The 27,271-nt window shown below is 46.2% G+C and overlaps 5 protein-coding genes across 6 annotated transcripts; 3 read left to right on the top strand and 2 right to left on the bottom strand.

The window, feature by feature from the left end:
* The first annotated feature begins 6,613 nt into the window (after positions 1-6,613).
* LOC108161446 (parkin coregulated gene protein homolog) lies at positions 6,614-8,072 on the top strand. Its single transcript, XM_017295708.2, has 4 exons — positions 6,614-6,885; positions 7,061-7,131; positions 7,201-7,580; positions 7,658-8,072. Exons 1-4 carry the CDS (start codon positions 6,799-6,801, stop codon positions 7,912-7,914), a joined length of 795 nt encoding a protein of 264 aa, XP_017151197.1. The 5' UTR covers positions 6,614-6,798; the 3' UTR covers positions 7,915-8,072.
* Positions 8,073-10,543: 2,471 nt separating this feature from the next.
* On the top strand, positions 10,544-11,093 carry LOC117188708 (C-type lectin 37Db-like). The gene is made up of 2 exons (XM_033392956.1): positions 10,544-10,681; positions 10,743-11,093. The coding sequence occupies exons 1-2, from the start codon at positions 10,544-10,546 to the stop codon at positions 11,091-11,093; spliced, it is 489 nt and encodes a 162-aa protein (XP_033248847.1).
* Positions 11,094-11,601: 508 nt separating this feature from the next.
* Positions 11,602-12,308, bottom strand: LOC108161522 (C-type lectin 37Db). Its single transcript, XM_017295800.2, has 2 exons — positions 12,166-12,308; positions 11,602-12,104 (listed from the first exon to the last, which is right to left on the bottom strand). The coding sequence occupies exons 1-2, from the start codon at positions 12,289-12,291 to the stop codon at positions 11,733-11,735; spliced, it is 498 nt and encodes a 165-aa protein (XP_017151289.2). The 5' UTR covers positions 12,292-12,308; the 3' UTR covers positions 11,602-11,732.
* A 5,314-nt stretch (positions 12,309-17,622) lies between these two features.
* Positions 17,623-19,961, top strand: LOC108164067 (hyphally regulated cell wall protein 3). Its single transcript, XM_017299651.2, is given in 5 exon segments — positions 17,623-17,863; positions 18,834-19,115; positions 19,225-19,362; positions 19,434-19,490; positions 19,493-19,961. Coding segments are annotated over 5 exon segments (960 nt in total). The 5' UTR covers positions 17,623-17,781; the 3' UTR covers positions 19,894-19,961.
* Positions 19,962-24,004: 4,043 nt separating this feature from the next.
* On the bottom strand, positions 24,005-26,419 carry LOC108164068 (cell wall protein IFF6). Of its 2 annotated transcripts, XM_017299653.2 has the most exons (5): positions 26,308-26,419; positions 26,018-26,030; positions 25,912-25,941; positions 24,301-25,738; positions 24,005-24,238 (listed from the first exon to the last, which is right to left on the bottom strand). In XM_017299653.2, the coding sequence occupies exons 1-5, from the start codon at positions 26,354-26,356 to the stop codon at positions 24,086-24,088; spliced, it is 1,683 nt and encodes a 560-aa protein (XP_017155142.2). In that variant the 5' UTR covers positions 26,357-26,419; the 3' UTR covers positions 24,005-24,085. The 2 variants fall into 2 exon arrangements, with proteins under 2 accessions (XP_017155142.2, XP_033249445.1); XM_033393554.1 differs by lacking the exon at positions 25,912-25,941.
* Between the last annotated feature and the right edge of the window lie 852 nt (positions 26,420-27,271).

Genomic DNA, 27,271 nt, shown 5'->3' with positions numbered 1-27,271 from the left:
AAGATCTCAAACGATGGATCTGTAAGGGTATGCAAGAAGTTGACACAGAATCTGGACTTTCCTTCTGTTGAGCTGCTGAGTTACTCAGCAGAGTATTTTTGCGATCTATATCTGTATATATTAAAAGTCGATGACCGATGACTGTTTAATACGGTTTATACTGAGTGATGGTATATGTATGTAAATTAAATAACTGCGGTAGCGGATTGCGTTTTTTAAAAAGTTTTTATTTAACTTCTAAGTTTACAGATATAGATTTAAGTTGAGGGTCACAAAGGATTCCGGACAAAGGGTTTGCGCGATCTTAGTTTTTAGCTCGACTTTTCGGTGTCGCTTCTGGATCAAGACTGACTTGAACTTTTTGATCTTTGCATCGTCGATCCCTTTTGGGAATAGTTTTTCTATAAACATCTCAATTGATTTCGCCATCCCGAGTATTGCATTTCGTCATCCAAAGAGAGAATTGTAAAATGCCCAAAGTGCAGGATCTGCAGAAAGCCGGGTGTGAGATTGTTTATGGGAAGCCGGGTGTGGGCAAACATTTTTTTTTCATTTAGGCAAGTGTCAAAGATTGGGATTGCGGCGGGAGCCCTTGAGATTGTACATCTTAGAAATCAATTAGGCGGAGGCCCAAGATTGAAATTGTTTTCGTTTTAGAAAGCCAAAGATTGTTTACAACTCGTATAAGAGCTCAATAGAATTGGGTACGTTAACTTGTATGTATACTGCGATACAGAGTCGGAAGGGATAGCGAAAAGTATGACGAGAGCATAACGAGTCCGATTGATGATTAGCTCGATTCAAAACGGTGTCGGATTTAAGAGCTATTCCCAATAAACGTGAAAGAAGTGAGTGCTAGGTCCAGACTAAATTTCACTAAAATGTGGCACAGTGGGCAGTGCAAAAATGAAACAATAATAGGGATTTGCTTTACTGCTGCACCACTGGTTACAATCTATGGATCGTTGCTAATATCGAGCTGCGTAACCCAACACCTTCATTATTTATTCGATTGATAGCTGATACATAAGGACTGTTGTTTTATTCCAAATATTACCGATGAAACTACATCCTCCAAGTGTCGAATAGTTTTGAGACGCACTGTACTCCACTATTCTTAGTGCTCCAACACCTGTTCGACCAGCACGCTCTTTCCTTTGGCGAAACTTCTGTCGGTTGGACAAAATTTGTGCTATAATCAAACAAGAACTTAATTCAATAATTCAACGGGCCCCTCCCTCTCCTTGTGGCTATCTCCGCTCTCTATCCTTCCTGCCTTCTCTGTCGCACGCCTGCAGTGCTGGAAGTGTCTGCCGTTTTGGCTTGTTATACAAATAAATTTCGACTAAACGCTTTTAAACAGTCACAGACAATGCGTCGTCGTGTCGTCTGGGAGCTCCAGGAGGCCGGGACAGGCAAGGCCGTCCCGCCCCAAACCGGAAGTGACGACAACACGACCGGCAATGGAGCCCATTCCGCCCACGATAGCTGCGGCAATTAACTCAAATTGATAATGACAACGAAAAGTTGTAGGCAACCTCTCCAGGAGCGGATGATGGTGGTGCTTGTGGGGGTGCTGGTCCTGGGAGAAATCGTTGACGTGATTTCATTTTGAGTGCATGCAAAATGGCGACACATTTCGACACGTCCTTTGACAACGCCCTTTGGCATAATTAAAACGAAATAATTTTCGACAAGTTTGGTTTGCCTTTTTTCGTTCTCTGTATCCTTCTCCTGGCGGTAGCCTGGCCCTGGCCTGGGCCTGGCTTACTCATCGACTCGGGGCACGTAGATTGAGTCTGTCATGTGGAGAGCGAAACTTGCTCCTCCGGAAGCTCTCTGGTTCCGGCTCTGCTATTGCTATCAGCGTTCATGTTGGAATTTTTATTTAATTTGCTTTTGCTGTCGTGGGGCTTTAGCTTCTTTTTCTTCCGAGCTCCTGTTTTGTTGTCTTCACAGCTTACTGCATTGTTTGAAATTAATTTCACTTGTCGTACATTGAACCATCACAAGGGTCTTCTCGAACCCCGCCGAGCCGTGCTTCTCCTTTGTCAAACGATGTGTGCGTGCCGTTGTCAATGCCGCTTAGCACTGCATACATATCTATGTATGTCTGAAGAGACAAAAGGACTAAAGGGAGGTGCTTTCGATCTGAGAGAGTTGGCAAGTCAAACGCTGTTGAGGAAGCACAAATTCTAGCTTGGAGCTCCAATCGCCTGGCAATCAACGCGCTAATCATTTTGGCAGCCGACAGTGCACTTCCCGAACTGGCTAACTGACGGACTGAGTGACATTCCGGGATGCCAACAACTCGTCGTCCGGTCCCAGGCTGGAGCTGGGGCTAGGGCCTGTGGCATTTCTGCCTACTGCACTTTTCTCCGTTTTTACTCCCAGCTACCGGCGAAGGCAGTTTGGGCCAACTGACAGCAACAGCTAACTTATGTGGCCAGAGCTCGTTTCAGAGCTAGGGATGGCAAAGAAGACGCCGATATTCAGCAGGATACGATGGACAGGATTTCTGTGAACAGACCAGGACCACGAACACATACATATGTACATGAAAATTGTATCCAGTCAAGAGAGTTTTCAAGAAAATGCACTGTTTCCAACGATCAATGTCGTTTCCACTCCATATCAGTTTTTTTTACAGATAATACACGAGTTTTCAGTCGTACTTCTTTACTTGAAGACACTTTAGAGAGCCGCTGATCGCCATGTCTCAGGAACAACCACAATCTTAATTGAGGATAGTTTTAACATGTTTATTGATGTAGACTTTGTGAGCGACATCGGTATCTGATGAATTTTAAAATGGATGTTTCATCACGGATCCCCATCATCCCTAGGCAGAGCTCGTGCCGGGTTGCATCCATCTGCGCCTCTCGCGCATTAATCACTGACAATAATGAACTTCCTGGAACTGCTGTTGTCATTAGCGCAATGTTGCAGAATTTATCGTGTGACTTATGAGAGAAACGACGTGGAACCCGGCGTGGTCCAGGCCCGGCCCTCGTTCGTTCTGGCCCAGTCTAGAGTCTAGACTGACTGACCGCTCTCTCTGGTCGTAAGTATTTGCAGGCTGGGGCTGTTTTTGTGTTAGCTTTTCTTATTTTTTGTGATTTTTATCGCTTCGATTTACGACTCATAAAAATGTTAGAGGAGATACTTTTATATGTCGCCGCCATCCCCCATCAGCCATCCTCCATTCACATGGGATAGATATGCTGCTCCGCTCCTCAATAGTCGCCTCTCTTGCGGCCATTTAATGCTCGACTGCTCCTGCAAGCCAGTTGGCAGGGCTGTAGCTGTATGTCTCAATGTTGTTGATTTTATGGGGTTTTAGCGATGCAGAAATTATTCGTACGCTGCCGGCGGCGCAGTTGTTCCAAATAAACATAGTGAAAGCCATTATAAATGGTGAAAGAAGCTTGAACTTTGAATGGATGCCCAGAGGAGTGACCCCTAGGTTGGCTGGCGTATTGGCCCTCTATCGTCCCAGCTTCACTATCACTGTATTTTCAGTACAATACATCTTTGACTTTGAGCTGTATATGATTATAATTACAATTGCAATTAGCAACAAATCTCTATCTAAAGTAGCATCTAAGTCATGTTAAAGCCCATGCATATGGGATTTATGAATGTGACAAGCTTTGAAAAACTAAATAATGGAAATATAAGCAGATGTGCCCCAAGCCCTTTAGCTGAGCCCCACAGAGTGCTGATCACATCTGAATACAATTTGTTATTCCCTGCACACGAGTTAGTTAGTTAGCAGCAATTTCCCTACCAACATCCTGCATTTGACAGTTATTAGATTAACACCTATCTGCCATAGGGCGGCCACGGAAAGGACTCTTCTCCTCTCTCTTCAGCGTGCGACAGACAACGGATACTCGATTACTCTCTCTCAGGCTGGGCCAGGCCTGGGCCTGGGCCTGGGCTTGGGCACAGGCGATGTTGCACGAAATTGGACAAACAATAAAGCGCTCAAAATGTATGCGAACATAAAATCTCGGCCCGACTCCGACCCCGGTCCGGGGTCCATCCATCCCATGAGTCGATGGCCGATGAGGAGGAGCAGGTCGAAACAAAAGGCAACTCTGTCGGCCATGTTCAATGATAAAGACCAAAATGGGAGCTCCTGCATGGGATGTCAATTTCAGACAAACAACCCAACTAAGGCGCATCTACATATATACATACATATGTATGTATGTATGTAGTACATATTGATAGATGAGCAGGATATTGATATATACAATATATGTATATGTATATGTATATGTATATGTATATGTGTATGGCTTATATGGCATTCAAGATGGTGGGCCCTGTTCCCGACTGTCGTCTGCCGACTGTCCATTTTGAGCAGCACATAAAAAGCTGTTGCCGGTCGGAGTGACTCTGGATGTGGGAGTGAATTTCAGTTGAAAGCTGTCAGTGGCTGTTTAGATTTACGTGCCGCACTGCAGCCATGTCAGATGAATGGACAACACCCACAGACCAGCTGCCCCCAGTCCTGATCCCAGGACCCATTCATACTCATACCCATACTCGTCCGAACTCCCAACCCACAATTGCACTTTGTAACAATGCAAAAACACAGAGACCCGGCCACAGACACAGACACACACGCACACACACACACAAAATCGCCCTGATGGCAGACGCCCGTTGTCATCGCTCTGACTTTTTGTTAATGAAAGTGTCAGCTAGACAAACGCACTCAAACCATCCACTCACCTCACCTCACATCACATCACCCCACCTCGCCTCACCTTACCTAACCCATGGAACCCTCCCCAGACCCATTATCCTGGCATGGCAAGCCTTTGTGTCGGCTTTCGGCCTATTTTGAGCTGGTGTTCTATAGGCCTTCCATTTCGGGCCAATAAATTATGATCTGGCTGATTTTCGCTGTGGCCATTGTAAGCGCTCGGAGCCCTTGTGATATTATTGTCTGGTTTGTTCAAGGAACATTTCATTTTCCCATTTTGCCCGAGCGCCTAATGGAGAAAATTTTATAATTATTTTCTACATGACATAATGCCAACTATTGGCCGATCTAAAGTTTGTCTTTAAAATTTTCCGTGCTACAAAACACTGCCAATGCATCCTAAAAGTATGCACCCAATAGCACGTTTTTCTAGCATTGCATTGCGCGTAATTATGCTGAAAAGACAGGTGTTAAAAGAGCCAAACGACAGGAGTTTTGCCTATGCTGGCCATAATAATTTTAATAATGATCCTACTACTTTATGGAGCTTCCCTCTGGCTGGTACTTAAATTAATACAAATTTTTTGCATTCGTGAAAATTAATGTTTATTCGTATTGTATGCAGCTCTCTTTTCAGTTTAAAATTAAAAATTAAAATAAATGGTATTATTGCCTTTCTATCTATTACTCTCACTAGATTTCTAACCGGCAATCAGTCCACTTTGTTTCATATTTGGCTGTTCAATAAATATTTTCTGCCTTGTGAGAGCATTTTCCAGGGTAATATTATCCGAAAACTTTTTCAGCAATTAGCGAGGGAGTTGGCAGCTCTTGACTCTTCCAGTCCTTATGCTCCATAATGCTAAATGCTCCCAACTCAATTTACATGCCAGAAAGCTCAAGAAGCTACATAAAAATGGAAATGGAAATGTGGAAAGGGGGAAATGGGGAAGGTAACAAGTCTTGACTTAGGCCAAGGCACATTATTAAAACGCGGATAAGTCGCGACTTGCAACGATGTGTTGAATGAAAGTGAAAAGCTGTGCGTGGGCAATTAGAGAGCGAAGGAGGGGGAAAAGCCGGAAAAGTCGAGGCTGAAAACTAAGTCGGATAAGGGCGGAGAGATGTAATTCGCATGCTGGATTTTAATTAATTCAGGGCACACGAAACAGAGCCGAGATGGAGGTACTGATAGCACCTCAACCCCAACCCCACTACCCCTCACCAGTTCCAAGTAGGTTAATGCTGTGATGGGAGATGCAGAGATGGAGAGATAGAGAGGGGGTGTCTGGGTCTGAGGGCTAGGGATACGATCCCCACCAGACGCCTTAATTGACGGGCGTTACAAAATATTTACCGGTACGCGTACACTTACCTCTGGCCCACCGCTGACAGGGAAATGGAAAAGATGATAAAGTGCGCAAATGTTTGCACTTTCCCTTTATGACTCTTTAGAGACGCGAACAGTTTTGGGTGTGATGTCGGTGTGTGTGGGTGGGGGTGTGGGGGAATACCCATCCCAAGTGCCCGCACAGCCCCCAACGCATTATTCTACCCAAATTGTTTGGTTTAGAGCATACCCATTCCGTATAGGTATGGGGATGCGGATTCGGATGCGAGTGGTGATGGAGGTATGGGTCGCACCCTCGGCGTGTCGACGTCTTGATAAGAAGGTGTCGCTACATAAATATTTTCATATTTATACGAATAATTTATTTACATTTTCCGGCATGTGTGCCTGCTGCTTGAGGGTGCCCTGAATTTCGGCCCTGTTTGGGGATGCGGAGGTGTGCTTCGGGGCCCCAGAGCCATGTCGAGGCAATCCCCCACCCCACTGTCAACCCCAATTCCGATATTCGACTAGTTCGAGCCAGGCTCACTGGCATTCGTATCTAGTAGCCCATTCATATCACATCTTGGCTGTACATTTCTCATATCAAATCTAAAAAACCCAGTCCGAAAATAGTCTTCCAATAATTCAAATCTGAATTTCAGCTCCAAAAGTGTCCAGATTTTTATACTTTTCTACAAAACAAATCAGATATTTCTTTATTTTCTGCTGTTCAGAAGAAAGTGAAATGTGCTCGAATACTCAGGAACGTGCAACGCGTGCCCACGAGCCGGGGCGAGTGTGCCGAGAGTTTCTCTACTTGCGATCGAAGCGGGTGAGTATTCTGCATTAGAATAGGTTTGAACCGCAAATCCCACACAAGAAGAGCTCAGAGAAGAGGTTCGCGCCGCAATATCCTTTTTAGGGCATTCTATTTCTATAAAGTGGGGCCGAACCGGTCTCTTACGTTCCCAGCATTCCCAGATTGATTTCATCTTCTCTTCGAACAGCCCAATCGCGTGGTTCCTGCCTTCACCTATCAGGCTCTGCAGAAGAACACTGTGGTAAAGCCTCCTGCAAAGTGAGTACGAATACACAGCTGAAAGGGAAGTGGGACTATAGAACTCGATCCTCCGACTGCACCCCTTAGGATCGACATTTTCAAGCGACGACCCGTGAAGGAGACAGTCTTTAAGATCTATTTCAGTCGCGGGGACATCCCGTGCGTCCTGGCCGGTCGCAGCAGCAAGCAGGACCCCACCAAAGATCGCTCTGTGCGCTGGACCTGCGTGCCAGAGGAGCTAGACTACTGCTACTATCTGCCGATCTTCGTAGACGGGCTGGCGGACATGAACAGCGACACGCGGCTGCTGGCCATCAACGGAGCCATCGACCTGATCATTCGGTCGCCCAAGAAAGTGCTGCCCGTGCTGCCAAAACTGATTCTGCCGCTGAAACGGGCCTTCCAGACCCGCGACAAGCGCATCATCATCTCCGCCCTTCAGGTGGTCCAGCTAATGGTGCGACTGGGTAAGATCTGCTGGTGAAGCAATTAAAAGAGATCTATAGCCCTTTTTGGTCCTTGGTCCTTGCTCCTTGCTCCCTAGGTCCCTGTGTTGGAGAGGCCTTGGTGCCGTTCTATCGCCAGCTGCTGGCCGTGTGCAACATTTACAAGAACATCAACGTGAATCTGGGCGAGGGCATCGACCCGGACCGCAGCAAGCGCATTGGCGATGTCATCGAGGACACCCTGAAGCTGCTCGAGTACTGCGGCGGTCCGAACGCCTTCATCAACATCAAGTACATGGTGCCGACCTACGAGAGCAGCGTCTTTCCCCGCTGCGAGATGCCGGCGCCATCGTAATCAATTCGACATCTCGATCTAATCAAGTTTTGGTTTCGATTTTAGTTTATTAAGTTTCGTTTTTCGGCAGGGAATTACTAAAACAAATTTCAACGAAATTGTTAATTTTCTGAATTTTAAAATCAGAGTACATTAAATCAATAGTTACATGCATTCAATAAGCTGAATCGATGAGCTGAGACGGGGCTGGGACTAGTCCCAGACTTTCCCGGAAACCCTGTTCTGTAGACTCATTTCCATAAGATCTGTCAGGTCTTTCGGGATACATAGATCTCGTCTGGGACCGGACTCCTTGCCTGAGAGAGTATTCGTGTTCCGGTTCACTTACCCCGAACTTGTTTCCGCCCCTCCTCCAGGAAAGCCGCCATCTGTTAGATAGTCAAGTGATAAATGCCTAATTAATTTTTAATTTTCAGAAAACAAAGGGCAGACGCTGCAATGGATTCCAGTAGGAGTGCGAGTACATGCTTATTTTTTGTAGCCAATTGAAGGAACGTGCCATAAATAAAAAGCTCATTACCATAAATCATAAAGTGGAAATTTTTCAATGCACTGCGGCACTTTTAATGGAATATCCATGTAAAGAGTGTTGACTGTCTGGCAGATACATTTGTCTAACGGGAGGGTGTTCTGGCCTCCCTCTGCCAGCGTTCGAGCCTGCCTGCATGTCTGTGTCTGTGTCTGCCACCGTGTCTGCCTTCCGTTATCCTGTGCCCTGGTCCCCAGAACCTTATCTCTGGCCAAAATCAAGCAATGGGCCACACACTTTTGACTTTTGAGTACTCTCCCACTCTCCACCATCTGAAAATCGAAGGATGGGCACACTCCAAATTTAATTTACCTAAATTGCTTGGGGTGGATGTGGTTTAGGCATGGCTATTGCTATTGCTGTTGCTCCTCCGACTCCCATCTCGCAGCTCCTGGCTATTGCCATTTGGAAATTGCTCATTGCGCTTTTCAGCGTAATTAAGGACGACCCTCCATAATTTTTGAAAAACAAATCTTGTTATCAACGCGCACCAACACGAAACAGTTGTCCGGAGTCCGGAGTCCGTTCTCTGTTCTGCTCCTTGCGGATAGTGGGATGGATGGTCACTCCGCCTATGGTCTGGTCCGAGATGGCTGATGGCATGGTCTGGGCTGCGACCTCTCCCTGGGCCCCCCGTCCAGACTGGTTGTTCGGCTGCTTGGTTGCTGGGTGGGTCGGTGGGTAGATTGTGGTGCGTAGATAAAAACCTGCCAAGTGTTGCAACTCAATTTGCCCCACACCCGGGCGAAACCAGCCACCCCTCTGGGCTGCTGGCTTCGCGTCGTGTCGCGCCGCGTAGCGTCGTTCCAGCACACAAGTTCTTAATTCACTTTTTGGTAGCGTGTTTTTCCCCGCTGCCGATTCTATTTCGTTTTTTTTTAATCTCCTGTTGACGGTAAATCAAACAGTCCCCCTGGGTGCAGCGTCACTTGACGACCCTCCTGTTTGCTAAATTGCATTTGCTTGCTGCGAATTTTCCATTTTATTGTTTGGCCGTGGATCGGCTTCAGCTTCAGCTTCAAAATGCTGGTAAAACGTTTTGACATTTTATACGCACTTCTCGAGGAGCGGTTTTTATTGCTTCGAGACCCCAGACACACTGACAGTAGTCGCCATAATGGAAGGGCACGACCGGGGATGGGAATGGGAATGGGAATGGGGATGGGGACGGGGATGGTCTGGGAAAGGGGTTCGCTGCAGGGCGCCCAAACTTTGATTTAGATGGTAAATCCTTTCAAACGATTGCTTTCGAAATGGGTATATAATAAGATTCGAGGCCCAGTTTTCCAAAATTGAATACTTTGGAGTTCCAGAGCCAAAGTGGTTGAGATATATAACAGGTAGCATCCGAATCAGGGTTCTAGCTGTATGTGAGTTATGTAGTACTCAACAATTGAAGAGACCTGAAGCTGCAGATGGGCTGGATACAGGAATCCATTAAGTGACTACGTCAAATAAGTTTGAGACCGTTCCAGATTTGGGTGATTTTATACCTGTTAAGAAATCGAAGTAGACCCCGCTCTCTCGCACCATATCCAAATATGATATCAATTTTTGTGCTGCTGCCATAAAGCACTCTAGCCTTACTCTCCTGATGCTCGTCAATTCGCCCACACTTTAGTTACATCGATGCCCAGGAGGGCTTTTCCTTCGCACACACGCACACAGCTCAAACACATCCACATCCATAGAGAGCAGTCATATGCAGGACTCCCCCATTAAGTCGTGCCCATAGCCCATGACAGAGTCTGTGTACTCGTGGCAGTGTGTCCGTGCGCTGTGGCCAGTGGGTTGGAAATTGCTTTAATATACCGGAAATTGCAGGAGAGTTGCATAAATTGACACGAAACGCCTGCGGGCACAATTCGGGCCATCCAATGTAATGAGCATTTCAGACATCAGCGCAGAAAACGAAAGTATTGCCCACTCCACCTCGAGGTCTTATCGATTGGGGACTGCGGACTGGGGGCCGCCCCAAATTTCCATCAATCGATGCCGCGACTCGAGTAAATATGCAGAACAAAGAAGGCCCAACGATGGTCTTCTATATAAATCAGAAAATTACCTGATTGGAACATCACTCGATCCACACACTAAGAGATGAAACTATTTGCTTCGGCTTTGGGGCTCCTTCTCAGCCTGGCTGCTATGGGCTTATCTCGCGTCGAGGGCTTCAACTGCACGCTGCCATTGACCAGAGTAGGGGAGAAGCATTACTTTGTGGAGAGCAGGGATAAGGTGAGTACCCGTTACATAGGCGTCTTTCCTGGAATCTCCTAACCCTTCCCTTCCTCTCCAGCTCACCTGGTACGATGCCAACGAGCGCTGCATTCGGTCGGGCCTCCAGCTGGCCACCGTCGACTCCGAGTACAAGTTCACTGAGCTGACCGACTTCTTGACGAGCATGGGCTATCGCGCCGACTGGATCTGGATTGGGGGCTTTGGCCGGCAGGGCAGCTGGCTGCAGTTTGGTCCTGCCCGGCCCCTGCCCTATGCCAAATGGTACATCAGCCAGCCGGACAACCTGAACAGCGAGAACTGCATGAACCTATATCGCATCGGGGAGCACTGGTTCATGAACGATTACTCCTGCCGTGTCAAGCTCTCGTACATCTGTGAACTTGACTCGACAAGAGTGTATATCAACTAATTTGAATATACATACATATATATTCGAGCTAAAAAAGTACAACTAGTACGATCTATTTTCATGATGCATTGCTGATGGTCTTTATCGGTATCTGACATATCGAAGAGAATACACACTAAATCGTGAAGAAAGAAAAACAAAAACCATGAATTTAGCTCAATGCTTTAATTTTACGAAGAATTATTCCAATTTGTTGTTTTGGTTTGAGTCGCGAAGCTTCGAAGCTGATATCGATAGGTTCAGAACCGATTATATTTACAACGGCGCGATAGTAAGGAATGTGTCGTAAGCATTCACCAGCACTCAAAACACGATTCATGATACATTCTGCTGGAAAGGCATTGAGCTCATGGTCTCATTCGGTATACTAACCGACGAAATTGCTATAAGCAATATTGGAGTACGTATGGGGCCGCTTTCAGCGATCAGAAGCATAATCCTTTGTTTTCCAAACCTAATCCTACAAATAAAAACTCAGGCTAGGAAAAATAAACGAGAGTGATTAAAGTAATTTTAATTTATTGCAAACAAATTTATTGGAAACTAAGGATAATTAACGTTGTGGACATGTATGAACAGTGTACACATGTATCTATGTACATACTTGATATGTTACGATTAATCATTTCAAAGATAGTCCTACACTGCCAACTCGTTGTCCTCTGTCTTCTTGGGAACACCCTCGCATAGATATGAGTATTCTTTGAAGCAACTCAGGTCATTCATGAACCAATTACCACTGTTGGCCTTGATGCCCAGACAGTTTTCCGCACTGTACAAGTCATTGGGTTCGGCGGATGCCCACTTGAAGTACGTCTGGATCTTGGAGTTCGCCAGCGAGATCCAGGCTCCGGACTTGATGCCAAAGCCAGAGAACCACACCGCTTCGTCTGGACCGAAACCCAATTGATTGAGGTATTTCGATATGGCATTGAGCTCCTCTTCGCTGTCGATGGTGGCCAACTGTGTTCCCAGGGCCATGCAACTTCTGGCCGCATCCCACCAGTTGAACTGAAATTGGAGGCTATCATTGCAGTGGTTATACCATCTGGAGCACGGAGTATGGTAGTACCTTGCCGCGTTCTATTTTATAGGCGCTGTCTCCCAACGAGACATAGTCTACCGAGCACTTGAGATCCTGAGCTAGGACGAACTTGAGAGCTAGCTGCAGGACGAGTAGCTGAAGAAAGCCCTTCATGGTGACTGAGTACTGATTATCGTCTGTCCATCTGCAGCAATGCAGGCGAATTTATATGCATGGTCTTATCAGCTAATGGGTGATTAGGAAATTCTCTAGGTTCGGGCTTAGTTTGCTTTCGTCGTTCCAGTTCCCCCATTCCGGGAGGTCGGGGTCGGGCCTAAGTACACTGACAGTGCACTGTCTGTGATCGGTGTTGTTTGAGCAGACATAAAGAGGCCATTCCATCCATTTGCAATCCCTGTTTAGCCGGTCACGACCAGACATAAAGAGTGCAGGGCGCAGCTGGTCGCATTTTCACGAATCACGTGCGCGCTGCGTTCCGTGGAAGCTGCCCGGAAGCAAATCGAAATTATCACCAATTTGCAGTCATCGAAATCCAATTACGGGGCAGGGCGTGTTGGTGTGGGAGTGGGATTGGAATTGGAAGTGGACTGGGGCGAGTGTAACCTCGGATTCCACGTCGGACAATGAGTGTAAGTGCCGACCTCCACTATCCATGCACGCCATATGCTGGCAACGAGATACACAAAAGTGCAGCGCAACAGCGGCGGGACCTGGACCTGGACCTGTCCCCCGGATCGGGAGCAATAATCGGATTAGGTTGGCGGCTGCTGCAGGGGAAAAAAATACATAATTTGCGAGAATTGTCACACGACACGGTCCGGGACCCATGCAGCACTGGACGACTTATTTGCAATTTGCGAAATGGAATCGAAACGAGACTCCGGCCAGCGGCAGGGGCAGGGCAGGGCAGGGCAGGTTCAACAGGACACTAAATCATGCGTGTCAAGTCGAGGAGTTCTTGTCTCTATCAAACTCATCATAATCGCTCCTGCGTACGCATCATTATCGACTGCATTCTCGTCCCTATGGGGGTTGAGTCGACTACCCTTGTGTCGGGTTCCTCTGTTGTCGTTTAGTTCCGGCATGCGACAGATGCAACAGACGTGCAGACGGTCCGGGTCTGGGCCTGGGTCTGGGTCTGAATCCTGGGGTTTGGGGTCTGTGGCACGACCGCAAGCGGCTCTCAATAGAACATCCCGGCGGTGGAATCCTATCCGCTCCACCCCTGGTAGCTGTCACTGCTCATTGTCAGCTAAGTGCCGGGGTGTGGAAGGCGCAGGGGTGACGGCGGATGGTCACCAAGCCGCAGCGGCAGGAGTGGGAGGGGCAGCCCTCGAAACGAGGTTGTCGGCTGCGGCAGAGAACATTTTCATTTTCAAGGACCTTAAACCAACTTTTTTGCACTCCAGCAACCTGCCAGCTCTTTGGGGAAGGTGACCATGGGAGAAACATTGCATGCACAGTGGGACATCGCATGGAGAAACTGGCACTAGAAATTGAAAGATTAGCAAAAGCACAGAAGTTGTTCTGAAATTAATTTAAATAACCCCATGCACTTCTACAGCAAAAGCACAGAACCGAAGCAATCAGGATGTCAGTATGACAGGCATTCTTAAATTATTTCGAGAGACTAGAATCCAAACAGACTCGAATGGGCATACCGTACTATTGCTCTCATTATCCACATCGAAGTTTTGAAGATGCAAGGTAGCCTCCTGCCGTTTCGGATCTCCACCAATACGAAAATCCTGATCTCATTTACCGCCGGCATGGGCGCGTTAGGGGTAGTCTCGCACTTTCTGCTTCGCCGCAGGAAGTACCCGTGCAAAGCTGCTCGTCCTGTAGACGTCCACAAACTTGGCATCATGGGAATGCATGCTCTGGGTACGGCAACCAGTTGCTGGGAGGATGCAGCAAATGTCCACAACTCGTCAGGACGCCATGCCCAGTGCTCGGAGTTTTACCACGAGATTCAGAACCTTCTGGAGATGGCTTACTCGCTGCAGGAGCAGAGTAGGCTGCTCTTTTGCGCCGAGGACAGCGCATCAGACATGGACGAATAGTTATGCAAATTCGAATTAATCGTACTCTTTAAACAGCCGTATATTTTGGAACTTAATAATAACTTTTTTTCGTTTTGATACTCGTACCAAATTAGCTGTAGCTTTAATTCCATTCAATATCGATATGATACGTACCACTGTAAGTATACACAGGGGCCAAATAGGGTAAATATCTTGACAATTGTTCCTAACTCAGCCATATGATTACTCACCCTATTTTAAGCCTTCAGTGGATCTTCAGAAACAATAGAGGCTATTAAAGAGCGAAATTCGATCCTGATTGAATCCAGGATTTATTATTTTCAGACAGAATACAATATGTGTCTGTGCAGGGGTAATGGGGTCTCGGAGATACTCGTTCTGTGGATAAAACGGACTTACAGATAGTACGAGTATTTAAACAAGAGATTGAGGGGTTCTCCAGTACAGTTTTGCATATTTGCATTTTTAGAGCAGTTCAAGTTGGCTTGTGCCCACTGTGCCTGCCACCCCCGTCACACGTTCCCGACCGCGACACAACAAAGGAGACGATAAGACGACAGACGCAGCCGACGCTCTTCGGCTTCCGCTGCGCTGCACGGATGATTTCCACTTGGGCAAGGGAGGGTGCCAGCCCGCTGGTTGGCAGCCGACAACAATAAAAGGAAATTCAATGAGTTTTGTGATAATTTCGCACTACACGAGAAACGATAAACCCGAGCACACGAATCCAAAGAGCAGGCAGACAGAGAGGGGGAGAGAAAAATCCGTAAACGAGCAAATAATAAAAAGTTTATATATAGAAATAATAATAATAATAACACGTATAGAGCGCGATATAGAAATACACGAGTGTGAATAGGCAATGAGGAGGGGGCGGACTCGGATGCGGAAGCGGATTCGGATTCGGATCGCGGTGAGGTGAGGTCGCTGGGATCGGCCGGGGAGGGTTGTTCCGCCGAGGTGTCGGATGGCCCTTGGTGGGTGATTCGGTTGGTGGGTTGTTGGGTTTCTGGGGTTCGAGTGGTTGCAAATCAAACGGCAACAATGCAATCAAAAAAAAAATAGAAAAGAAAAACTCCATCCCATCGTGGGTGCAAATTTAGTTATTGTCTAGAGGTCCTTCTGGGCCTCTGGGAATGCCTTGGCCATAATTTAATTCGCCGGCCCATTATTTCATTAGTTCAGGGATGCCCCTGGAAAATTGCGCAATTTATTCTGGGAGAGCGGATAGAGGGCATAGGAGATGGGGGAGGGGGATGGTTATGGGATAGGCATATTGTAGAAACTGTAAATGGCAGCTAGACGCATAAATTTGTAAATTTCGATTTTGATTTTGGCATTTTAATTGTTGGCAGTGCAAAGCTAACAAGGCCAACAAACGCCGACCGGCGACTGTCTGGTTTAGGTCCTGGCACCATTGTCTTTTGCTGGTCGAACATGTTGTATCTTTGTATCTGCATCTGCTGGATACTGCTACGAGTAGGTGTTGCTCTCGGTGCGGCTCTCAATAGCCATTCAGACTACTGTCTGCTATTAAAATAAATATATGTATATTTGTGTAATTATTATTTATGGGACTAACAAATTTAAATGGCAAGTAATTCCCCAAACCTTTGTTGCATTTGCTCAAACCATACTTTGTGCTATAAGGGGAGCACTGTCCCTCTCCTCCCCGAAATTCAAGCAAGTTTTTCTGGTCTTGAAGTACCCATGGAATTATGCAAGCCACTCGCTGGAAACGCACTTGAACTTCTCTGGTATCTGGTATCTGGTCGCTGGTCTCTGGTCTCTGGTCCGCCGAGTGCAGCACAAATGCATAGAGACAATGAAAATTAAGTTGATGTAAGCAGAGGCAGAACTTTATGCAAAACACTGCCAACGAACACACAGAACAAGAAGCTGTCAGTCAGAGCCAGGTCGAGAGCAGATATCAAAGCACATTCAGAACCGATTCAGAGGGGGTGGCAGAGGCAGTGGCAGTGGCAGGACTACAGTCCAGCCAAGCCGAGAGTCCACAAAAAGTATATTACAAAAGTTGACAAAGAAATCCATCTGTTTAATGGGCTTCTATCCGCCGCCTCCCACGTGTCCACATACTATATGCTGTGCTGAGCGCCTGTCTAATCCCTAAGATTACAAAAGGTCTCCCATAGAGACCCCACTATTACGCTTGATAAATTCGAGATTAAAGTGCACTTGCAGCCGAACCGCACCGTACTGAACGGAAATGAGACCAGGAGCACCGCACCCACAGTAAGAGCCAGGCCCAAAGGGCATACAATTTATGGTCATACATTTGGCAGGATTTCTTTCGCTCCTTCTATGGGAGGAGTAGAGCCGGGAGGCCTTTTAATTATCACACGTAATGACAGCACCAAATGCAATTGCTAATTAATTGCTCTGGACCTGGACCACTCCTGTTCTTGGGAGGATGATCCCCTGAATGGGGGGATGAATTTATGGCCTATACATTTGCTTTGCCTGACATTATTATTCCAACATGTGCGGTTATGGGGGGTTGGACTGGCTTGGCCTGGCTTGTCGTGGCTTGTCCTGGCTTGGGCTGGGTGCAGATCTAGATACTTCTAATGCAATTTCCTTTCTTGAGAAAGTGGTTGATTCGGGGGCGTTGTTTGACAAATGGGAAAATGCTTCATTAGGCTTGAGGAAACTGTCGAATTACTTTGGCGAGGGTAGGATTGTACAATGCAACCCAAGATGCGGATAGGAAAGAACAAAATTTAACCAGATAAACCTTCAGATACAACGCAATTTAGACTCGGACTCAACTTGAACTTGAGACGAGCCGAACTTCATATTCGCTTTGGAGGCTGCCGCCGCATCTGTGGCTAATGATGATAATCGTTTTGCGCTGTCAAAATTGCCACAGAATATAATGACGATATCCATAGATAAACGCACGTCCCATGATTAACGATGAGAGCATTATGAAAAACCCAAAGCACAGAAGCGAAATAAAACTAAGCTCAGAACAAAAAGGTTCACCCGATACACAATGGAATGGAATCTTTAAGATACAACGGAAACTACATCAAAACAATCTCAAAAGATGCTAGCCAACCGATTAGAGACAATTACTGGACGGAGGGGCGGGGGCTACAGTCTCCTCCCGCCTTACACCCACACCTACACCTGCACCCCTGCACCCCTGCCGTAGCCCCAGCCTCCAGTGCAACAGCAACAACTCACTTAGAGACCTGCGACCAAGATCAAGTCAAGATCTTATCTGCAAAGCTCAAACAGCAGAAGCAGAGGCAGAAACAGCAAACAGCAAACAGCAAAAGTCCACTGAAATGGAAACACTTAGAATTGGAAGCAAAGGCAACTTTTTTCTACTCCCCAGCTTTGCCAGTTAATTTTAATGAATCTCTGTAGGTATTCGGACTCGGTTTTGTTTTGTTTTGTTTCGTCTCGTCTCGAGTCTGGTCGTTTTGCTTAGTTGCTTGTCGACGGCTTTCAAGTGTGCACACGGAACGCGCTCAAAGTTCAAGTGTCTATTACGAAACTCCTTAGAAAAACCCCTAATAAAAATACCCCGTGCGCCAGCACTTATTTCGGTTCTCTGCTCCAAGGCGAGATGCTGCCAATACCAAGATCTTTCACCGCCTTCCTCTTGCTGTGGTTCTGCAGCGTTCTGTTAACTCATCGCGGTGTCCAAGGTTGCTACGAGTAATTGGTAGTTAATAATCAATCAAACGACAGGTGGCAGGCAGATCCCTCTGAATCATCTGATCACTTTTAGGGCAGCAGTTACGTGTCTCTTTAAATTGGGGGTAATTCCAGTCGTGGGGGAACTACGACACTGCGAATCCAAAAGATTATTGCTAACAGATGAGTGATTAGACATCGATATCGTATAGGAAAAAAGTCACAAAATCTGGAGCCGAACCCAAAGAACCTCCAGGCTTCTAAAAGGATATTTTAATAGATGCATCCAAAACTATTTCGTCTAATGGGTAACCTATACTTTGTGATGGCGAATGCTGTATTATTTTTAGGCCAAACATATCTAGGTGTTTAATATACCGTACAATTCATGTAAATTATACACGAAAGTATTATTTATGGAGTCAGTAAGCTGCTAGTAAACGATACCGTAAAAGACACTGTTCCTGTAATTTAACTGAGCGAAACTTTAAATTAAAACATAATTGATGTCCCTTCAGTCGTCAGTTTAGAAAGAGGCTGGGAAAGCCGTAAAATATTAAATTCAAGAGCCCAGGGGTTGGCCTCTGGATAGAGGTCACTCCCCGTCGCTAATCCGATTTTGATTAGGACAAATCCAATAATTATAATTCCGCCTGCGTATACGAGTATTCGAGTGTAGTGGCAAATCGAGGCAGTCGACTCGGCTCTGCTCAGCCAGCCGGATTGCTTACGAGCGATGCATCCATAAATAAGTCAGCGTGTGCTAATTGCACCACTTACGAGTATATGCCACGGACGACCGGGCGGTGGCTGTGGCGGTGGCGGACACGCTCCAATTCACCTGATTAAAGTAGAAGCTGAGGATTGCCAGGGACGGGAGATGGTTGCAAGTGTTTGCATAACTTTAATTAAATTTCTGCTAAATCTAATTTCTATGCTAAACCGAAAACAAACAACGACGACGACGTGGCGTGCAACCAGGTCAGGCGAATAAAGTGTCATCCAAGTTGGATTTCGATGAGAGCGATGGCAACTCCAACAGCAACAACAACCAGACGGGGATGCAACCCGGAATGCAGGGACAGGGTGGAAACGGGAGTGGCAGCTATGACCAGGGCACTGGTCGTGGCTTTGCAGAAGGAGACAGGGGAAATGCCAATGAAAGAGGAGGCGGCGGCGGCGGCGGAAACAGCAGCAATCGCCCCAAGATACACGGCGTGCGGGTAACCGTCGATACGGGCGATGGACAGCAGCAAACGAAAGGTAATTAGATTGGCCCACACCCACACCCACACCCGCACCAAAGCATAAGCTTGAAATGCAAAAAAAGAACATGCTGAAAGTAAAAATTGCAATCCCAAAAAATCTAAAGAGTCCAAAGAGAGCGTGGAAATTACGGACCTCGGCAAGCACAAGAAGCGGGTGGGCATCCACACGGACATCACGTTCGAGATAACCTCCGAGGGGGAGGGCAACGAAACCAGTTCGGCCCAGAGCCATGGGGAGAAGGGTGAGTGAGAAAGTGAGAGTCCTCAGTCACTTTCGCCCTCGTCTAACCCATTTCTCACCTTCGACTTTCAGAGGACGCCAGTGTGCCCATCTACAAGGGCCGCGGGGGCAGCGACTCAAAGCACAAGACCCAAAGCCCTACGATCCAAAGTCGCAGTGGAACCCGAACTACTCCAGCGAGCACCGCGGCTATGAGGGAGGAAGTCGAGGCGGGTACTACCCGCAGTACTATCCTCAGCATGAATATACCAGTCGAGGATCTGACTCAGGGAGTATTCATCGCACAGGAGAGACCTGGACGCACTACGTCCCTGTCTGGACCACAGAACGCGCCCCCCAGGAGCAGAGCCAGATCTACCGCAGACCCAGCTGGAAGCCCTGCTACTGCATGTCCTCCACCGATTACCGGCGACGGCGGGACAGCAAGGCCAGTCGGGAAATAGGAATAGGAATAGGAAATGGAGCCAAGAGAGTGATCAACAGTGGGGTGGTCCAGGTGGTCGATGGCAAGCTGGAAAGGCCCTTCTCTTGATAAAGCATTCTGTCACTTTATTCTCTTTTCACCTTTTCCCAGAATAAAAACGCACACTTTTATGTTTATTTATTTGGCGAGTTATATGAGTAATACGCTCTTAGCGTTTCTGGTATCGAAACTATTAGGTATTTCACTTTTCTGCATCTACATATATTACGAGAGCTAGGATCGACGCTTCAAGCCAAGCAGCCGAAAATTTGGCATAAATTATTATCGAAAAATTAGGTTAGAGACTTGAATTTATGTACAGTTGATTGCATCGATCAACAGAATAGACTCAATGCATTTTTGTGAGTTCAGCTTTCAACGACATTTTTTTTTTGTGTTTGTTGGAGCAGTACAGTTTACAAAAGTGGACTGAGAGTGGACTGCAGATATTGTACAGCTATGATTTATTTTAATTCTGCTTTACCCTATGCCGAAAAATGAGAATTTTAGGCGATCATTAGAATAGACTCAGAGGCTGCGGTTTCAGTTACTGATAAGCTAAATATAATAGAGAATGATGGCTTTGAAGATGTTGAATCATTGAACCATGCCATCAAAAACGCCAGGAGCGAAATATCTCTGGACTATTTGAAGTCCCTGTATAATTCAATGCCAAATTGAATTTTCGAAGTCATTTCTAATGAAGGTGGCTACACCCATTATTAAACAGACTTTAAATATCATAAAAATACACTTCAACATTAAGATTCTGAAAAACTTTTTCTTTTATATAGATTAATTTTAAGCACTTGAGTCTATTCCATTGATCGATAAAAATGTCAACTTTTTTTAGGTTCAAAGACAAATCAAAATATTAAAAGAAACCTTTTTTATTAAAGAATAGAATCTTGAATATTAAAAAAAAAAATGATTTCCAAATTCATTCGTATCTTGATTTTTAAAATGAAATTTCCTATGGAATATACATTAAGTCTATTCTATTGATTGGCAGTGTATATAAGAACTGAGATAAATATCAGACCTATCCGACCGCGCCCACCACTACCGCCCATATAACGCGCTATACAGTATTATTGATATTATAATTTGATGAGTATTTATATAATTCTTCTATTAATGGTTATTTAAGACAATAGCCATTCGAAATGCATGTCCTTAAATGTTTGATATTTCAACAGAAACAAACCTTTTTTGTACAAACATTCTACATTCTTTAAATTTAAAACAATTACAAGCTTATAAACTCAAGCTAACGCTTTTTTAACACCAACTCATAGCAGTACGAACATCTGACTTTGAAGGGCTGCAAACATTTCAGGGCTGACTTAAAGTCAAAAATATAAAGGCAGTTTTCCTAGCCAGTGTATGCATTATGATAAGGAATCATTCAAAAGAGGGTTTGCGTTCATGCCATTCCTTGAATTTATGTCAGAATATGGGCCAACTAGACTGCACTAGAGAGATTTTATGAGACATAACGATAAATGTTATATCCTTCGCGGATGATATTGGATCCACTGGGATGTAACAGCCGACAATCGTCTATTTTTTGCTATAAATTGAAAATTGCCAATCATTTGCATAATTGACGACTAATATTACAAAGTCTTTTTTTTTGTTGAATTTATTTGTAAGGTGCACGAATATCTTGGGATAAGTGGTTTCTGGCCGTGCCAAGTGCACTGGTCTAAAAATCACCACTAAGCTCAGGTATCTTCTCTATATTTGCACGGCTCGGGTAAAAGCAACGGGACCGTCGAAAGTAGACACCGATAAGAACGACGCAACTAACACGCTCTCACATATGCATAAATATGTATGTGAAAAACAGATAAAAGCCAAAGCGCGATAATGCATAATGCACTCAACGATAAGCCGGCAGAGAAGAGCGCAACGACAGCGAAAGAACGTACGCCAAGCCTAGGCCGAGAGCGAAGTCCAGCGGGAGCAACAGAATCCCCGAAGAGCGGGCAGAACCCTACGGAGCAGCTCTAGAACAGCCGCCAGAGTGAGAGAGAAGACAATCAGAGGCTGGCTGTGGGCTTCGAGAAGTGCAAACGCTTGGAATCATTTCGAAAGCTACCGTCCCCCGAATCGGGAGTAAAATATTTCAAGCCGGGCCGTGCAAAGTTGATTATGGATTATTGTTGGGGGCATGTCGTTCCTTACCTCTTAAGCGAGATCATTGGAATACATATGTATGTATGTATGTATGTGCACGCAAAATGGGGATCTCGGGAAACTCTGTGCTATCCTCTCTCCTCTGAGTTTTTACTAACTCTGATACAAAATCGATTTGTTTCTTTTAAAAAATTTTAATAATGGTATTTTCTGTTGTTTGCTGTCTCAAAAACCTACAAGAAGGAGATCACCCATGATCAGCCGAGTGTCACCTGCTGGCTCTACGATTGCGTAGTGCTAGCAAAATGCACTGTGTTTTCGAGCCTCGTGGGTTATGATTCCTGACCCCACATCTAATCTTTTATACAAAGCAAAGGTGGAGGAGTTTAACTTTTCTTATGCCAGGGAGATAGCTTCCTTTAAGATAAGCGTCTTCCCAACTCAATTCGATACCATTTGCTCTGCCAAATTTTAACGGGAGCATTTTGTTGTGAATGAGTTTAAGGCTAAGAAGAAGAATAGGCACCCCATAACTCTTCCTTCCCGGTCTACTTCCAACCGTAGAAAGAACTTCTCTTGTAGTGACCTATCAGAATGTTAAAGGTTTTCGCAGGAAACTCAGCACTCTATTTCGGGATAGTGTCTGTTAGTTGTATGTTCGTTATTGGTGTTTCTAACTTGCTAGGTGATGTTTGGTATTCGGTAAATGAGTCTAATAACCTTGTGCCCATGTCACGGCATGACTTTAGGCAGGAAACGCTTTTCTCATGACGCTTAACAGTTTTACAGCTTCGTTAACAGTAAGCATAAACGTCCGCACACCCATCCTCGCTATCATTTATTAATTCGTTGGCAATTAATGATCAGGCAATCGCCGATATTTTTGCCCAATTTTTCAAAGCCACCTATTCTCAGGGAACCTACTCTGGTCAGCCGTACCCATACGTAGCCAGCCGTACTAATCTTCGACTAGTTAAGCGGTGTTTTCAGCAGGTCCAGACGGAGTTCCTGGCTATGTATGTTACTTAGGTACTGCGCTGAAACCCTTGGTTAAACTATTCATTCTATCCATTGATTCTGTATGCTTACCCCGATCTGGAACGAATAGTTTACATTTCCTCTTCATAGAACAGGTAGAACTTGACGCACAGAATTAGAGGTATATCTAAGTTATCCGCTATTCATTAAATGTTTGAGAAAATTGTAACTCCGCACATCAACAAAACCTAGTGGTAACCAGACAGATAGGCCGATATTAACATGGTATTCTGATAGAGGTCATGGCGGTTACATAAATCCGGATCATTTATCGGAGGCGTCGTCAATTAAATATACATTGGGAATGCCAGAGGAGAAGTATTGTATATTGCAACAATCCTTAGTCCAGCATAACGACAACATTCTGCCTGGATATACCAAATATGAGATGCTAAGCAGGAGTCAACCTTCAAGACCTGGTAGTCTTCCAGAAAACCTGACGTCGATCAGCCACTGGGGCTACGATGGATCTTCTGCGCAAAGTGCATTTAAGAAAAGCATAGCCCATGCTTGGTGTGATTTTTGTGCACAATTTGGTCCAGGGCGACGTAGATAGCCCTGACTTGTTGAGCCGCATTAACTTCACGATTCCTGCTAAATCCACTAGAAACTATATATACCGTTGACCCTTCCGTTTTGTAGATCGAATTATTTCCTGCATGAGCCGTTTAGGATCTTATGCTCGGAATATAATAACCTCTACCGTATAATATCTACACATAATTCTCTCCACTTCTTAAATCACTAATATTAGCATACCTTGCTCGTAGTTCGAATTAGTAGTTATATTTTGAATGCATGCTTAGCTATTTTAGCAAGTTTCTAGATTTCCCGAATAATAGCCTAACAGCTATCTTTCCTGCATGTTACCACGCGCCATGCGGCAGCGCCCCTCGGACAGTTGGGCGGAAGGTGGGCTGCTTTGTTCCTGGGATCCGCGCGTAACAGCCTTGTGCTGGTGTCAGACGGGCCACTTTATGTTTATGTAAGTTGAATTATGTAAGTTTAAATGTGAGACATTTAATCATTTCGTTATACATTCGCTGATTCACAAAATCATTATTGCCTTAGAGTAAACTGCTTAGGAGTGGACACTGTAGGTGCTGACCTTGCCGTTGTCATCCACAGAGGCGGTGGCCGCGTTGTAGCCAAACTGCTTTCCATTGATGTTGTAGTTCTCGCTCTCGCCAGTGGCCAGGTCCTTGTAGTTCTTCACGTGGCCGGTCGAGTCGAACTGTGGAGACAGAACCGCGTTGATTATAAATGTGCTCAAATCTTCTGTCGAGCACTACTCACCTCAGACTGGGAGGACCATTTGGACTGCTTCTCCCATTGCTTGGTCTGGTAGCCACCGGAGCCGGCACCACTAGCCCCAAAGTTACCGGCACCCGAATCCTGCTGCTGCTGTTGGCCGCTGGCAAGACCGCCGGAGACACCGAAGTTGCTCTGACCGCCAAGAAGGGAGCCCTGGCTGCCGCCCAACAGAGAACCGCTCAGTAGAGAGCCACTCAGGAGAGAACCGCTGTTTCCGGCATTCAAGGAGCTGGCGGCGTTCAAGGAGCTGGCAGAGTTCAAGGAGCTGGCAGAGTTGAAGCCAAAGCCCGAGTTGGAATTGAATGCGGTGTTGGAGCCGAAACCAGCGTTCGAGCCGTAGCCGCTGCCCGTCTGCGTCTGCGCGACTTGGTTGCCACTCGTCAGGCCGCTGTTGAAGCCGCCGGCCGTGGATAGTCCGGAACCAGTGCTCACCGAGCTGGATGCTGCCTGCTGTCTAGCGGTCTGGTGTACCTGGTTGAGTAGCTGCTGCAGCTGCGAGTTGCTGGCTTGCTGGACGTTGAGCCCTGCCGAATGGCCGAAGGAGCTGCCAAGGTTTGAACTGAAGGCTGCGTTGGAGCCAAAGTTGGAGCCATAGTTGGAGCCATAGGTTAGGCGGCTGGAGGGCTGCTGCTGCACAAGAACCTGGGGAGCCGATGCGGTGGTGGTGACCTTGCGCTGGTAGTAGTGCTGGGTGCTGGCTGGAGCCTGGACGATCTGCACTGGGGCCTGCTGCTCGACAATGCGCTCCACATGCTGGACATACTTCTCGGAGCCGCCGGAGGGGGCGGTGTAGAAAACCTGCCTGGGGGCCGAGACAATCTTCTCCTGGCGAATGTACTCGACGTTAGCGCCGCTCCTTACGGGGGCTGCCTGGACCGTATGGACAGTCTGTTGGGCTCCATTGACAAGCTGGGACTCGGAGTTCAAAGTGTTCGCGCCGCCAAAGTTGACCTCAGCGCCGGCATTCGAGTTGTCGGCAAACTCCACATTGCTGCCCACGTTGTGGGCGGACGAGGCTCCAAAGTTGGACGAGTGGCTGGTCTTGAAGGCGGCGTTGCTGGCGAACGAAGACCCAAACTGGGCCGCGTTCTGGGAGCCGAAGGAAGCAGCATTCTGGGCGCCGAAGGAAGCAGCGTTCTGAGAACCAAACCCGGCAGAATTGCTACCTGCAAAGTTGACACCAGATTCGAGACCAAAGTTAGAGCCAGCACCAAAAGTCTCGCTGGCACTTCCCTGGCCGGAGGCGCCTTCAGCGGCCTCTACGGCACCCACGGAATCGTAGGAGCTCTCCAGGTTACCCAGACTGCCGCCTGCTAAAGAGGCATCTCCACCGACGCCTGCTCCTAGTCCGGCCGAACCACTGGATGCATAGGCATTCTTGCGGGCGGTCGCGATGGCTTGGTTGTGGGCAGTGTAGTGGCTAAAGAGTTTGAGCAAAGGATATATTAGATAAGTCAAATTGGTGTACAATACATCTCCTGCCGAATGATTTCTATTTTGGAGTACCATGTTGCTTGCCAATGGGAAAATTGCAATTTTTTTCAAAAGGAAACAAAAGCGTATTTTTCATCAACATTGCTACACGGCACTTACCGACTATGGAAGTCGTCTCGTTTGAGTCGTCTACCCACACGTCATCGTTGTGGAATAAAAGAGAGATCGTAAGTCGAAGCTCAGCAGTAATTATCGCCAAACTTACCCTCCCTGGAAATCTGTAAAGATCGAGACAAAATACCGCATTAGTTGTTTTAGAAAACAAGACGTAAAAGCCTCTTATCGCCACGTGTTTCGAACACTCAAAATTACACAAGTCTGAAGGGTGTAGTGTAAATCCCCGTAGTTCATTGAGGGAAAATACGCGATGACAACACTTGGGATCCAACAGAGGCAAAGACGAAAAGCGTGCCCAAGGAAGAAAATGCACAACCACAGGATCAGAATATCACTTTTCCCAACACTCTCATGCCTTCAATATTCAAAGATCTCTACCTGCAGCAGCCACGCCCAGACAAAGCGCCAGTATAAGCAGCTTATTCATATTTGTAGAATTTGATTTTAGTGCGGAAAACGTTCGATGCTCGCGCTTGAAAGTGTACTAATGAATCGAGCGAGTGGAATCGCGCTTTAAAGCCGAGACGGCGAAGACACGGCGCGATCACTGATAAGCTCCATATACCAACTCAGACTTGAACCGATTGATTCTTGACCTAGAGAGGATGCCACTCTGGGCCGCGGCACTGATAATGTGTACTATATTCCTCAAAACGGAGCTCGCAATTGGTGCAGAAAGCTGAATGATGAAAGTTAATTGCGACATCACCTCCCTATATAGATGCTTTACTTTACATTTGTGCCGGTTGGTTTCGCAGAACCTTGGTCAGCCTCCTACATAGTATATAGTTGCCATGTATGATTGTGGAAATGAGCAGATCATTGATTGTCTACTCGTATATGCCTGTATGCTTGCAAGAGTATACATATGTGGAAGATGATTGCAATTAGCTTGAGCTTGAACTTAGAAAATTGAGAGTAAGGGGAAGAAACATATAAACAACCTTGAGTCCAGTTTGAGGAAGTACTAATTTCGTTCTCAGCGAAAGTTCTCTTGCGGCTTTAGTTATTGTTTTGTAAACAAACTTGGATACAGTTTTATAGCTTCCGGTAGGGGTTCGATGAGATAGCGATCAATTCAATCAGATTGGAAGATGCCGCCGCTACCCTGGAAAAATACTACTCCCGATCCCATAAGGTAGATATATTCTTGATCAGCACAAAAAGCCGGGCCGATATAGGCTGTTTCTTGTGCTTCTATGGAAACTACTCTCACAGTTAAATAGGCAAAAAGGGGTTTCTACACTTGTATGTTGGATATGTGCTCACACATAATCATGGGTCCCATTTCGACTAAGCATCATCGCTAGGATCTTATAGATAGCGCAATAAATAGATATAT

The sequence above is a fragment of the Drosophila miranda genome, chromosome 4 (genome assembly GCF_003369915.1).
Source record: "Drosophila miranda strain MSH22 chromosome 4, D.miranda_PacBio2.1, whole genome shotgun sequence".
Lineage (NCBI taxonomy): Eukaryota > Metazoa > Arthropoda > Insecta > Diptera > Drosophilidae > Drosophila > Drosophila miranda.
Note: the sequence above shows the minus strand (reverse complement) of the source record. Positions and strands in the feature narration are given on the sequence as shown.